Source organism: Nestor notabilis, unplaced genomic scaffold (genome assembly GCF_000696875.1).
Source record: "Nestor notabilis isolate BGI_N333 unplaced genomic scaffold, ASM69687v1 scaffold11744, whole genome shotgun sequence".
Taxonomy (NCBI): Eukaryota; Metazoa; Chordata; class Aves; order Psittaciformes; family Psittacidae; genus Nestor; species Nestor notabilis.
The window spans coordinates 9,840-24,599 of NW_009924294.1; the positions used below are offsets into that span (position 1 = coordinate 9,840).

Below are 14,760 nucleotides of genomic sequence, written 5' to 3' on the forward strand. Positions count from 1 at the left end.
TGTGTTGTTTTGTTTCTGTCTGGTTTTACAGACAGCTAGCTTACTGATGCCCTTCAGAAAAATCTGCAGTCCCCCAGTGGTCTAGAGACTACAGGCTGAAAGCACTGTCTAAAGCAATTGCAAACTGCCATCCTGGACAGTCCTGCAAACTGATCCTTCTTCCAGTGTGTGAGGGGCAGCTACATACCGACACTACTTACACAGAGTTCCACTGAATGGTGGCTACCATGGCAAAAGCTATGGCTGGCTGATGGGCTCTGCTGGTTTCAGAATTACCATTTCAAAGATTTTAAAAGTTAACTAAAATTATCATTAAATTGTCTTTTAGTGAGGCAGATAACAGCCTTTGCTACACCTGGGGAAAAGATTGAACACTGCTTCAGACCCATAGTACGCAAAATGTAAATAGAGTTTGGGCACGTTCTAAAATGAGTTTTCCACGTTCTCTAAGAGCACTCCTTGTCTTGATGTCTTTGTTCTGATTTACAAAAAATTCTCTGCAGTAGACTACAAACGGACATGGAGATACAACTGAAAGAAGACCACTGCATATTATTTTAAAAAAGGTCCAAACTTGGCTGTATGTTCTTTAGGAATATAATCTCACTGCGAATGTCTGTAAACTATATGGCTCCCTCTTGTGCCTATTTTTCCACATGTCAGTGTACAAAACAAAACAAAAAACTTTAACAATAAACCACAAGTATTTGGTGTTTGTTAACCCTTCAGTAAACATGCAGTACCCATAAACGTTAACAGAAGTCACACGCACACCTTCCAGGGGAAGAGATAACCCTGCAGTTTACAAAATTGCTCTTTGGAACAAGCTACAGAAACAGTGTGCAAACTACATGTCTGCTGCAATGAAGGTACTCTTTTGACCATTCATTGTACTTTGGTAGCAATGCAGAGGCCAAATATGTCTTTAAAGTCTATCTGTAAGAACTTCTAACTATTTTTTAGTTATCAAATTACATACTTTTAGAAAGGTGTCAGTGCGGTTTGTAGAGCCTGGCTAACATGCTCAAGGGTTTATTTTTGTCTACTCAACATCCCACCTGTTTCTGCTTATCAAACCAGACTACAGTTTAGCTTGCAACAGCTGTGAAATTCATAAATCTGCCTATTCTTCATCTGTATCCAGCCTAAGCACTTAGAGAAAGAGTTAGAATGGCAGCGTTCTGAGAAAGCCACCCTTACAGAGAAGCTAGGGAAATAAAACAGACCCAACACTTGTCAAACAATGTTTAAAACTGCACACCTATCAGAAGCCAAATTATTTTAGTAACAGTCTAGCAATCCTGTTTAGAAGGAAAATGAAGTATTTGAAGAAATTATTTGTTAGCTCTTTTATTCCTCTAGCCATTAGAAACATTTTGCAGACTAAAAATGATGCAAAGGAATTAAAATATTTTGCCTGCACAAAATATTCCCTTTTTCAGTGTCCCTAAATATTAAAACAACTTTAAGATGCTACTAGTTTTACTTTCTGCAGTAGAATAGCTATCAAGAAAATAAGCATTTAGAAGATTTATAGCTATCAAGAAAATAAATATGTTGAATATTCATGTATTACATAAGATTTTTGTATTACAAAAAGTGTATTTGTAAACTTTAAAAAATACTAGTCTGAATACCTGAAGCAGTATCAAAATCCTGTTCTCACAGGACAGCTTTCATTAAAACACTTACGCTAAAGTAGTAGTAGTAGCAAATGAAATTATGGTATACAAAAAACTAACATTCACCTTCATAAAGCTTACAGAGCTTTATACTGCCTTTCATAGGAAAGTGGTTTTGCTTTGCTTTGTTTCCATTTATATGATGAATTTTTCTCTTACCACCTCTCCTTCCCTCTTCTACGTACTCATGAATTACCCTTAGCACAAGCATTTTGTGGGTCAACTTTGTCAATAAAATAAGTGCATGCAAGATGATACCAAAATTCATTTAAGCTTTCCTGAGCGATGGAAAATGGTATTTTGTTTTAAGGAAGAAGCTTCCCCGCTCCTCCCCAACTTTTTTTTTTCTCCACCATTTATAAATTAGAAGCTCTTATTTTTGAGAGCAGAAACAGAAATAAAAAAGTTTTCATCAAAAGCATCAATAATAGGTACCCAGCACATTCACTTGGCACTCCTGCAGACAGCTGAAATTATCTATCTTCCTAATGTGACATTTACTGAAAAGTACTAAAGAAACACTCAACTGAAATTGTGATTATGTGGCAGTGCATGGCACCAAACAACCAGAACATACCTACACTTTGCCTAATATTTATTACCACTCATTCTCCAAAGAACAAGTAAATAAAGCAAATTATTCCTACCCTATCTACCTTCATGCTCATGTTCAACATGAAACAATAGCTGTATTATATAAGAACATGAAGCAAACAATAAAAACAGTTTGTCAGAAGAACAAGAAAAAATCTGGTCTAGATTTCTGACTATATGTGACCAGAACCTACATTTTAACAGTTCATACAAAAGGCAACAGTACAGTAGAGCACTAACTACTTTCTTGGGTACACTAATATGAAGCTCAAAGAGAATGCAGTAATTTATTTGAACACTATTTCCACAAAGGTTTCCCACTGCTGTAGATAGAACTGAACTGAATCAGTCTCAACAATATCAGACTGAGAAGTTTTCTTCTATGAGCTGCCATACCAGCTTCCACAGAACTTTAAATGCAGAAAATATAAGTGCAGAGTATTAAAGGATTGTTGCCAAGTACAGCAGATCACCATCACTGGGCTTCTAAAGACAGTCTGCTCCTTAAGTCATCTCATGTACATTATTTTCTTTGCATGGACTTTGACGCAGAATATAACTTATTTTTTTAGTGAGGCATTACTTGGACCACATTAGCTTAAGTGCTGCATAAATGATCTTTGATTAAGTTCAAGAGACAATAGGAGAAACAGTGAGTACATGCCACACGAAATTACTAGCATAACAAATTTGTTATGCAAGTAATTTGTTACAATTACTTTTGTAACAAACTCATTATGAAAGTAATTGTAACAAACTGTAACAAATTGTTACTTTCACAACAAAAATGTTTTGTCAAACATTTAAGCTGCTTTTCATATAACAGGTATCTCATGCTTCAACTCATGCTACACCACTGCATTTTACATACATTCTTCAGCTGTGTTTGCATCACTGATATCAGTCCTCATGCATTAATCTATCACTGAGAAGTGGTTCTGAAACACTAGACACATGGCAGTCAAAATCCAGGATTTTATTCCAGATCTCATTTCTCTGTAAAACTGTATTTTAGGGTTTTTTTAACTAATGCTGTGACCACAAAACCTCTCTCACATAATATTACTAGTGCAGGATTAGTCAATGAAAATGATGGAACTAGTCACAGTGAGAGTTTAGCTGTCTGATCAAGTACATGCAAGAGCATGAATAGCAGTTGGAAGAATTGGATAATGTTACACAATATTCTGCTAATAACTCTTTGAAAACAGTAGAACTACTCAGGGGTAAAAAGACATTCTAAAGATAAAAAATGTAGGAGTTCTGTTTGCTGAAACAGTATACTTTGAGAAACAAAGTGAAAAGCTGGAAGGTCAAGTGTGGACTGGCAGCCTAGAATGGGACATGGCAAGAAAACTAAACATTAGCTAAACTACAGTTTCCTGAATTGTGACACCTGGAAGGAAGAATTTTATTCCTTCCCAATATCAAACGCATTGTTCGGACCATACTTCTTGCCTCAAAATGAAATGCATCTTATTTGGTTTTCACACACTATTTTCATAACTCTGGTTTTCAAAATGTATCCCTGAACTCCTTATACTCGATAAATTGACACTGTATCTGAAATATATTAAGTTCTTCAAACACTAAACAGCTACACAAAATTATTTAATTTTGTGGACTTAAAACAGGTAGTAGAAAAGCTTTGCAATAATATAATGTTAAAGGAGAACAGAATTGTTTCGTCTTCTGACATCTCCTATGGTCAAAAAAAGAGAAATGTCTGTAGGTCACACAATTGTGGAAATTCAAGTAGAGCGATAGGCTTTTTACAGGTTGTGACACGAAAAGCTTTGGATGTTTGGACATTAAGCACTACTTTGACAAAACTATATCGCCATTCAGTTACAACATCCATTATCTCTAGGCATCGGAGTAACAGTTCTGAGAAACTCAATTTAAATCATTAATTCACAACATGATGAAAAGTTCACCCATCTCAAGCCTCCCAGACTCATACAGTTACCAGATGGGTTTATATTTTTATTTGAAAGCAATCAAAATAATTACGTTAAATAGAACAGAAAATAAGAGTTAATCCATGGTCGCTGGGAATACAACATACATAATGGTTTTATTCTATGTCAATTACAATTACAGTTTTACTTTGTTTACTGCAGACTATACATTTTACAAGTCATAGAGGCATAGGTTGTAGATCTCTGCAGGTCACCTAGCCCGACTTACCACCAACAAACTTCTGAGACAGACTATCAGCAGCAAACTGAAAACAATAACTGGATCATCCCTTATCTCATTTGCCTCAAAATAAAAAAAATCCAGCTCCCTTAGTGTCTCCTTGTATGGATAAAGGGCTGAAGCAAATGACATTTTAATAGCCCTCCTCTGATCTCATTCCACTTTGTCAACATGTTTCTTGTACTGCTGGGCCCAGAGTTGTACAGTGTTCCAGATGAAGCCTCACCCAAAGCCAAACAAAAGGCAGTAATCACCCCTCTCAACCAACTAAATACATTCTTACATATTCATAAGCCTACTGATCTGTGAAATTTTAACAGCAGTTCAAAAACCAGCAGGAAATTGCTTTAATGATTCAAACCTTCAAAAGCAATGTACTTGCTCTATTATTTAGCATCACTGTTTTCACACCTTCTTCAATCATCATCATGAGAACAACATATAGTATATATTACATTTAAGATGCTTACCTGGATAACCCTGTAGAAATAAGCATACTGTCGAGCTGTATTTTTATATTGGCTAAAAACATCATGTATGGCCTGAGTTGACTGAAGATACTGCACTTCATCTTCTTCAAAATAGAGAGGAGTATCATATTCACTGGGAAGTGTCTGGATGTAGGGCAGCCAGAAAGAGTTGGGGTTGGCTCGCTCACAAAGAAGATGGAATGCCAATGTTATATTGCCCATAGCTTGAAGAATTCGATCTTGAGAATACAGGGATCCTGAATTAACCCAGAAAGATGATGCACTAAGTTAATTGTGTATGGAAACTAGCATCGTAGATTTACTTTAAATGAACATGACGAGATAACATGTGAGACTTTAAAAAAACAAACCAAAACCAAACCCACAGCTTTTTCAGGTTTCTAAAATATTTAGCTGCCCACATTGTATTATGCTGCAAGTTATTTGACACAGTAAATGCCTCATGTGCCAGTGCACTCAGCCAGAAACAAAGGGAAAATTAAATTCTTTTCACTGACACTTCTAGTTTCTAGGTATTCTAAACCTTATGGCTGGCATGATAAGCAAGTCCTGTAATAAAAGAAATCAGCTAAAAAATGAATCTCTCCTACCTAATGATCCCATACAGATCAATTTCTTGCTTAGGGACTTCTTTAAGCTCTTACCTAGTACTGAATTTTTAGCTGACTCAACTGTCATCAACAGTTTTCTAGGAACCCACAGAAACAGCTCTTCAGCCTACAGAAAGGAAAAAAAAAATCAGAGGGTCAGTTAGCATTTATATGATATGCCCAGCTGGTTTCGGGTTGGTTTTTTTCTTTTCTTTTTTTTAATCAAAATTATTGTGAACCAAAATTCTTCCTTCTCTTCCACTGCTATGTTTTACACTGTGGTAATCAAAGGTTCCAGTCTGCACTACACAAAGCTTAAAACAAAGACTTAGATTACAAAATAAAGTGCTTCAGTTTGGAACTGCTAACATGTAGATTGCCCACACAACCTCGAAGCTACCAGATTATATTGCTATTAACTATGTGATCAAATATTTTCTCCCAGTAGAGGCTTTTCACATTGCCCATTCTTATTTTAGAACTACTCTTCAGATTCTTATCAATCTGTAGTGCTAGCCTTATTAACTACTTGCTATTAAAGCCCTAAAATCATGATAATATTTTTGTTTTCTAGTATTATTTCTATAGCAACTGACTGTTCCTCAAAGCTGTCTCCCATCTGTAAAATGGGAATGGAAAGAGGCAATCTTAAATGCTTATCTTTTAACAGTTAGCTAGCTGTGTATGTCTGTATTCCTTACCTGATGATCAAAAGATATTCTTTACCATTATCAGGTAATTTGTTTTGGGTTTGTTGGTTGGGGTGGGTTTTTTTTTTTTTTTCATTTTTTTCCTGGAAATTAAGTACTGCAAATACCTCTTTCTGAGGCAAAAAACCCAGTGCTTTGAAAGAAGGGACATGAAAAAAGAGAGGAGAAGAGACTAAGTATTTAGTAAACATGGAAGACAGGGATATATCAATGAGGTAGAGTATTCTAGTGATTAGGTAAAGAATATAGGCATCAGAGAGAAAAAAGACCAAATAAAAATTCACATTACTATCCAAAAGTCAAAAAACAATACTCAATTTTATCAATAAATTTATTTCAAGCACACAGATTGCACAGCATGTCAGAATAGCAGTTTCATAAGCAGTTAGAAGGGGGTAGAGAAGGTAGTGAGTGTTTCAGAGGTCTTCAGCTACATTCCAAGCACAATTTTCTAATCTAAGCCAAATGTTCACATGCTTACCTTTATCTCTCTTGTTGCTTTCAAACCAAACCCCTCCTCTTCAAAGTTAGCTATTTCAAAACCCTCTGTGGATGCTCCATTTTCAGTTGCCCACTTTATCAGTTCAGGGAAATAGTCATCTCTTTTTCCATCAAAGACAACAGACAAACCTACATACACAATTTATTAAAAACAAATGCAGAAATAAGAAGATCTGGAAAGATAAAGAAGCTCGACATAGATGCGTATGTAAAGCAACCTGCTATCCCACAGCAGTTCTACTCTGAAGTAGCCGAGTCTGAAGTGGTCTTAATGTTAAGTGTTACTCAATAGCATATAAATGTCATACCCAATTTTCACGAACTTATGAAATCTTAAATCTGCCAAATTGGCTTATCAGTCATCTTACAAACACAACCACCTAAACTGAGCTGCGATGAAATATGAAGGCCCCCTACACTTTCCCTTTTAAATAAGCTGAGCAAAAATATTTCCCAGATAAGATATTAATACTGATGATAAACGCAATCACCACCACATATGAGTACAGACACAAGGAGGAATTTGAGAGGCAGCTGCAATTTCATTAATTCAGCACTGGAAATTACAGTAAGCAGATCTCAAGCTTCTTCTCTTACATACAAGGCAGTTAGCTTTTTCCTGTAGCATATGGATTTTCTGAAACAACTAAGGACTGATCATCTTCCCAACAACACAAGCTTGTCCAAATTTTTACACTTTGCTTCTCCAACAGAAACATGATCCACCTGTGAAATCACAAGCCCATTCATTTTCTCAGTTTTCCCCTTTTCTGTCATCTGATTTGAATCTATGCCTTATAGTTCCTGGCTACACTCAACCAGTTCCTTTTGTACTTTGTCTCTTGGTCTTTTCAACCCAAACTCATGTTTGATCATGCTAAAAGTGTCCATAAGCCCCTGAAATGCTCAGGCCATTTTATGAGTAATAAAACTTAAGCAGGGGAGATTTAGGTTAGACATAAGGAATAAATTCTTTACTGAGGGTGGTGAGACAGTGGCACAGGTTGCTCAAGGAAGCCCTGAATGCCCCACCCCTGGCAGTTTTCAGGGCTGGGCTGGATGGGGCCTTAAGCAACCTGGTCTAGAGGAAGTATCCCTGCCCATGGCAGGGGAGTTGGAACTAGGTGATCTTAAGCTCCTTTCCAACCAAAACCATTCTATGATTCTATGAAAATGTCATCATCAAGTTGCTTACATCCAAAGATATTTTGGTTAAGTACAGGTGATAAATACATCTTTAGATTAAAAGGATTTTAGAAAAGAAGCATTAGGGTATTCGAAATTTTCCTCCCCCTCCAAATCATTAATTTCAAACCCCCAGACCAATCAAGCTTGCAGTTAGAAGTGCAAGTATTATCTAAAACCATAGTCTTTGATGATGCAGTATAAAAACTCAACATTGATAAAGGTTTTTTTGAATGCAATCAGAATGTGGTACAGTGTTTTGGTCTTCTTTTTTTTTTTCCTTAAAGCTGGCATTTCTGCTGTATTTCATACTCCCTTCAGTATGCTGTATATCCAGAATTAAAGCCTTACAAACCTCATAAGACTAATTGCGTAGCTTCCACAGAACTTTATAGGTGTTTATACTGGCCAGGACTTTGCTCTTTTGATTTCCAACATTTCCTACTTGATAAGGGTTGAAAAGCAAATACTAAATAAGTCTACTGGAAGTCTTTAACCTCCAGCTTGTATTTGGAACCATTCTGTAGGCATCTCTGAAATTCATATATTCATATATGAATTCCTATATATTCATATATACCTCTGTTCTTCATATATGATGTGGTCTGATATTTAACACATTTTATCAAATTAAAAAGAGCAGTTCCTTTAAATTATAAGCACCAATTACAAATTGGGGAACAATTTATTTCTATACTGAACAAAATATAACTATACTGATGAAAATCCGTATTGGAAAAACAGCTTTAAGATTTTGCTAATGAGTCAAGAAAAAATTTTAGAAAGTCAAAATACTCAGCTTTCACATAAAAAGTTTTATATAATCAAGTTCATTTTAGTCCATGTTTTGCAAGCCAGTGGTCTATTAAAAAACAGTATGAAGTATGACACTTTAGGCAATATATATTCAATTGTATATCCCAATTCCCAACAGAAATTTATATTTCCTTTGCTAATTGTTTAAAGCCTTTATTAAGCTAGAAAACTGTGTATGTGTAGTATACATTACTATGTTCCATTAAAAAATGGTTTTGAAAGAGACCATAATATTCACATTATGTCTGTAGAAGTGTTACATTAAAAGATATTTGTATGTCAACAGTGTTGTGGTTACTAGGTTTTGCATCTTTCAAGGAAAAAGAAAATAAATGCTTTGTTAACATAATACTGTTATATTAATTTTACCACCTCTGCCAGCAGCCACTTTGCCCATGGACGCTTCGGTCTTCCTGGTGCAACCAATAAACGGGCCAATCCCAATGCTAACTCTGTTCTTGTTAACCCGAATTACATTTTACACATGCATTGCATCATAAAAGCGTGGACATGTACCATAAGTTTATAGAAGCCATAGGACAGCAAAACAATGAATCAAATTAATCTCTACACAGCTACAGGATGCAGTCACTCAAACACTATCATCTATTCTTCCATATGCCCTCTGCCAATATCTGATCTTCAGAGGCTTAAAATTCTTTTATAAAGATTTTTATGCATCACTCAAAATACATTAAAAACAGCTGTGAAAGGACATTTCAAGCCTCTAAGTACTTGCTTTATCAAGCAAATATATGAACCACTCAAACTCCATTTTAATTGCAGTCTGGCTTTTTTTCCACGACTGTATAAATACCAGAGAAGAAAGAATTGTTTCAGGACTTTGTCAGGTATGTCCAGACCAAATCTATTAATTCCAAGGTTAAAAAGTTATTTCTCAGCCATAAAAGAGGTTATTTTTACTAAAATTACATTAAAAGCATTTTTTTAGAACATATCTCCGAGTAAAAACAAAGCTAATATGAAAATAAAGTATCAACAACAGATAGTTGTTGCAGAACATACTAGAAGAAAACTGCTGTAGTCTGAAAAATAAGCATACCTTAAAAGTTACAAAAACTGGCAATAAAGCTCCATATCAACTGTGGTACCATAGGCATTTCTTTATTTTAATTATGTGCTTGATTTATAGCAGATTTATTAACTGATGTCTTTATTTTGTGCATTTACATAATATTTATATTGTTATGCTTTAATGTCATGATGCTGAATTGCTGAAACACTTTTCAAATCCAGTGAAGTGTTCGTATTAAAATAATAATGAAATTTAATTCAAAATGTTCAGATTCATAAAGGCAGAGGGGCAGGCTATGCAATCGGGAATCAAAAGGCCTATTATTCTCAAAGGATTTTTACTTCTAGTCCTTCAGATTGTCATCTCATCACAATCTCGAGTTCCCTTTTCTTTCTACTTATTAGACGGAATTATCACATGATCACCTGTTTGATATTCACTCAGAATTCTAAGTATTAAAATGGTTAATGCCAGTGTCACGCCCACCAGAGTGTTTCAGAAACATCTGCAAGTACAAAAAGCAACTGCATGCCAGAGAATTAAGATTCTTTTTTGTCACAAAGTAACAGGATTTCATAATACTTATATAATAACAGCAACAAAAAAATATTACTTTTAGCTGTCAACAGGCAGTTCTTTAGGATAATCAATACTCTGAGGCACCCTTATCTTACAGGCTTTTGCGTTTACCTTTTTGCTTTTTGCGAATTTTCTCTACAAGTGAGCGAATCTGTACATATTCTTCCCATTCTTTTCCAGGGCCTGGGGTAGGACTGCTGCATTCTGGAAATAACACCAAATAAAAATATTTTCCTTAATAAAGCATATATATATTTTTTAACATCAGATAAAAGGTCCTGGTTTCACAGAAACTTTAACTGAACCTTAGTTCTACCTGTCCTTCAAATATGTTTAGATTGTAAACACAACACTCCCGATTGTTACAACCATCTTGTTCTTTAACATGGGATAGAGACATAGAGGCTTTTGAAATTTTCACAGTACAACTTACTTCAAGCAGTTTTTTAATATCCTTTCAAATGTAGAAATATCGAATGTCTAAAAGCTAAAAAGAAAAAAGGGTAAACAACTAGACCATTAAGTAGTCTCTCAGATAAACAAACAAACAAAAAAGGTCCCTGTTTTCAACAACCCAAGCAAAGCACTCCGTTTACATTAGCCTGTTTGCCATCATTCTTGGTGTAATGAAAGCAGATGATAATAGCACAGAGCTTACCTGAAGTAATTGAGATATCTGCTGGTACATGCATTTGACCTGCCTACCCAATACTGTTTTCATAGATGTGTGTGTACTGGAAGGACAAGCAAAGGAACACTCAGCCAAGCTTTAGCTTTAGATTATACCCACAGTGTCTCTGACAACATACTAAATGCCAGTTTGTGGATTTCTTGATCTAAGCCAGATAAATCCAAGTGGACAGCTGAAGATTACCTTGCATTGAATGAAATATTGCAGCTTGCAAAAAGCACATCTGATACTTGTCTTTGCTTAGAAAGTTAGATCTATGTTTTATTTTTGGTAGCAAAGCAGAGGCCAGTTGTATCATAAGCAAACAGCCCTGCTAAATCCTTGACTCCTCTTTGTGTGCAATGCCAAAGAAAAACTCTTAGTTTTTCTAAGGCAACATTTAGATGTGTCCAGGCTATAAAAATTTGGACTTATACTTGAATGAGAAGTGTAGCTTAGCAGTCACTAATGACAGTAGAAAGAGTGAACAATATTTTAGCATCATCGTATGATTATTATGCTCTGCTTTTCATACTTACTAAAAATAATGGATGAGTTCCAAGTTCCTCAACAAGTGAGTCAACCTTTTGGTATATACACAAGAACTACGCACTGCAAAAGGTTTCCAAACAGCAGCAACAACAAAATTTTTATTTAAGCAACAAGAATATCAGTGCAGTTGTACTGAGTTGTATTGCTGCTTTACACAGTTAATTTATCTAATTTGGTATCAGTTCAAAGAACTGTTCATAAAACAAACTGAAACAGTGCAATTCTTGGGGTTTAGAGGAAAAACATTTTTGACAAAGCTTCAATGTCAAGTTATCTAGGGCTTTTTAAAAATCTAATCTCACCCAGTATTTAATGTTTGTGTTTAGATACAAAGCCAAAAGCTGCCAGGAATATGTACACATATAAATAAACCAGTAATGGTAGATACTAACAGAGATACATACTACACTATCTTAAGGAAGCTGAAATAGCAAGCTTGGATGCTTTCAGGAAATTAATAGACTTCACTGACTTCAACAAGAGAACACTTTTGAGTGGTCTACACACCATTCTTTTTCCCAGAGAGGCATAAAACCAAAACTTACTTTGCAATAACTCACTAATTAGATTCAACATTTCCTTTGGAGATACTGTCGCTGTGGCTCCTGTGCCTGACTTCTGAGTTTTCACTCGGCTCTTCTTCCCCATCTTCCAACTAAAACAGATGAAGCAGCACATTGTCACCAATTACCAAGAAACAAAATTCAATAATGATGAATGGTCAAGATCTTCTTTTGTTAGTCACTTTAAAAAAAAAAAAAAAGGCATGAAGAGTTGTTTCTGGCTCATATATAAGTGCAAATATTGCACGGCCTGAACGTAAGACAACCATACAGTGCAATCTGAAGCAGTATTTCATGTAGTTGCACATTAATTACTTCAGGGTAATTAAAAAGTAGAAATCTTAGAGGTAAAAAAAAAGAAATCATCCAGATCACTTGCAAATTCATTAGCTGTGAACAAATATTATGGATAACAAAGTTTCAACGTTATATAACCAGATTATTTTACCCCATCAGATGCATCCCAGACATCAGCTGAATTAGTATTTGTGACTGCACTAAACTAGTAATTCAAAATGAATAGAAAATTTAGTATTTCATTTCAAAATAAAATCAAAACTATATATATATATATATGTCTTTGCAGCAGCTTTTTGTGGTTCAACACTAGTTAAGGAAAACTTATTTTCAGTTACCACAATAAATGGAACTGTCCTGGGTTCAGCTACAGCAGTCATTTTTTCTCCTTCTTAGTAGCTGGTGCAGTGCTGTGTTTTTGACTTTCAGCCTGGGAACAATGCTGATAACACCGATGTTTTTAGTTGTTGCTCAGTAATGTTTACTCTGACCAAGGACTTTCTCAGTCTCATGCTCTGCCAGGGAGGAGGGGAAGCCAGAAGGAAGCAGAGACAGGACACCTGACCCAAACTGGCCAAAGGGGTATTCCATACCACAGCACGTCATGCCCAGTGTATGAACTGGGGAGAGTTACCCGGAAGGCCCAGATCGCTGCTCAGGTCGGGCTGGGTATCGGTCAGTGGGTGGTGAGCGGTTGTGTCCTCTCCCCTTGTTATTTCCCTTATCATTATCATTATTGGTGGTAGCAGTAGTGATTTGTATTATACCTTAGTTACTGGAGAGCTGTTATCTCAACCCGTGGGAGTTACATTCCTCCGATTCTCCTCCCCATCCCTCCAGGAGCGGGGGGAGGAAAAGGGGGGGCAGTGAGCGAGTGGCTGCGTGTTTTCGAGTTGCCGTCTGGGCTTAAACTACGACAGGAACATCATCCTAGGCTGGTTTTCCAATATTCAGTCTTTTGTTTTCTTAAATGACACATCTACCAGAAGGGCAACACAGCAGGGTGTGAAATATCCAATGAGTTTTTCACATGTGCTGGGAACAATTTTAGATGCTGGCACCGAACAAGCTTCTGGGATTGGGGTTGCACAGGATCTGGTACTCGTGAATATGGAAGAACTACTTATGCATATGACAGCGAACAGCAGCCTTGGATGCAGTAACTGTGAAATGGTAGTGCAAGAACTTGAGGAAGGAAAGGAAAGAAAAGAAAGAAGCAGACTAAAGACTCTGGACTCACAACAGTACAGCAGGGGCTTGCTGAATAAATGGTACACAGAATGCCCTGGGAAGCTACAAGGAGCCCATGACAGCCAGTCATTTTCCTGAACTCTCTTCTCTGAACACAAAAACAATCCTTCCAACACAAAAGAGAATCAGCAGGCACAGGAGGAGAGCAGCTGACTGTATGTGGGACTCCTCACTGACTGAACTCAAACGAAACAAACATATGTAAAGCGGAAGTGGGGTCAAGCAACTGGAGAATGTAGAGGCACTGTCTGGACAAGTAGATATTGAATTAGGAGGCCAAAGTTTGTCTGGAGCTGATACTAAAGAGAGATGTGAAATGTAAGAAGAAACAATTCAACAGGTACACGGTGAGCAGGATAGAACGGGGAAAGTATAGTTCAGCTGCTGAACTGGAAATCAACTTAGCGATGAAAGGTACAAAAAAAGTTAGGTACCCAATCCTTGGGCACGGTCTCTACCAGCAAGGTCTGCTATCAGGCCTCCCAGGTGTCTGCATCTAATAGCAAAGCTTGAGGGAGAAGAGCTGTCAAGTTAAAACACTATTCAGGTAGCTCGACCTACTGTACAAATAGGTAAGACCAGAAGGGAAACGCCTGAGGGTAGTGAGAAAGCTAGCTGATGTCATTTGAGGGCTGCTGGCTATCATTTTTGAACAGTCACAGTGATTGCCTTTGACAGGAAACAGGTAACTTACATACAAACAAATGAAATCCAAGAAAAGCAAAGTAGAGGCAGGAGAAGATAAAGGATCCAGGAAACTAGATAGTAGTCAGTCTTACCTCATTTGCTGTTCAAAATGCAGAGTGCGTCCTAAAGGGAAGCTATTTCCAGGCATAATGCACATGAATGTGACTGGGATCAGACTTCTAAAGGCAAACTGTACAACCACCCTGTCTGCCTTCTGAAGAAATAAGTGGCTCCGGGACCAGGGAGAATCAATGGTTGCCAGTTGCTTTGACTCATCCTGGTTGACAAACTGAGGAGACATGGACTGAATAGCTGGACAACAAAAAGGGCAAAAAAAATTCCTTGGACCATGAG

At 36.6% G+C, this 14,760-nt stretch overlaps 1 protein-coding gene across 1 annotated transcript; it reads right to left on the reverse strand.

Moving 5' to 3' along the window:
- Positions 1 to 485: 485 nt before the first annotated feature.
- LOC104404172 (histone-lysine N-methyltransferase setd3-like) lies at positions 486 to 12,259 on the reverse strand. The gene is made up of 6 exons (XM_010012539.1): positions 12,154 to 12,259; positions 10,498 to 10,590; positions 6,751 to 6,899; positions 5,614 to 5,686; positions 4,949 to 5,205; positions 486 to 531 (listed from the first exon to the last, which is right to left on the reverse strand). Exons 1-6 carry the CDS (start codon positions 12,254 to 12,256, stop codon positions 508 to 510), a joined length of 699 nt encoding a protein of 232 aa, XP_010010841.1. The 5' UTR covers positions 12,257 to 12,259; the 3' UTR covers positions 486 to 507.
- Positions 12,260 to 14,760: the final 2,501 nt, after the last annotated feature.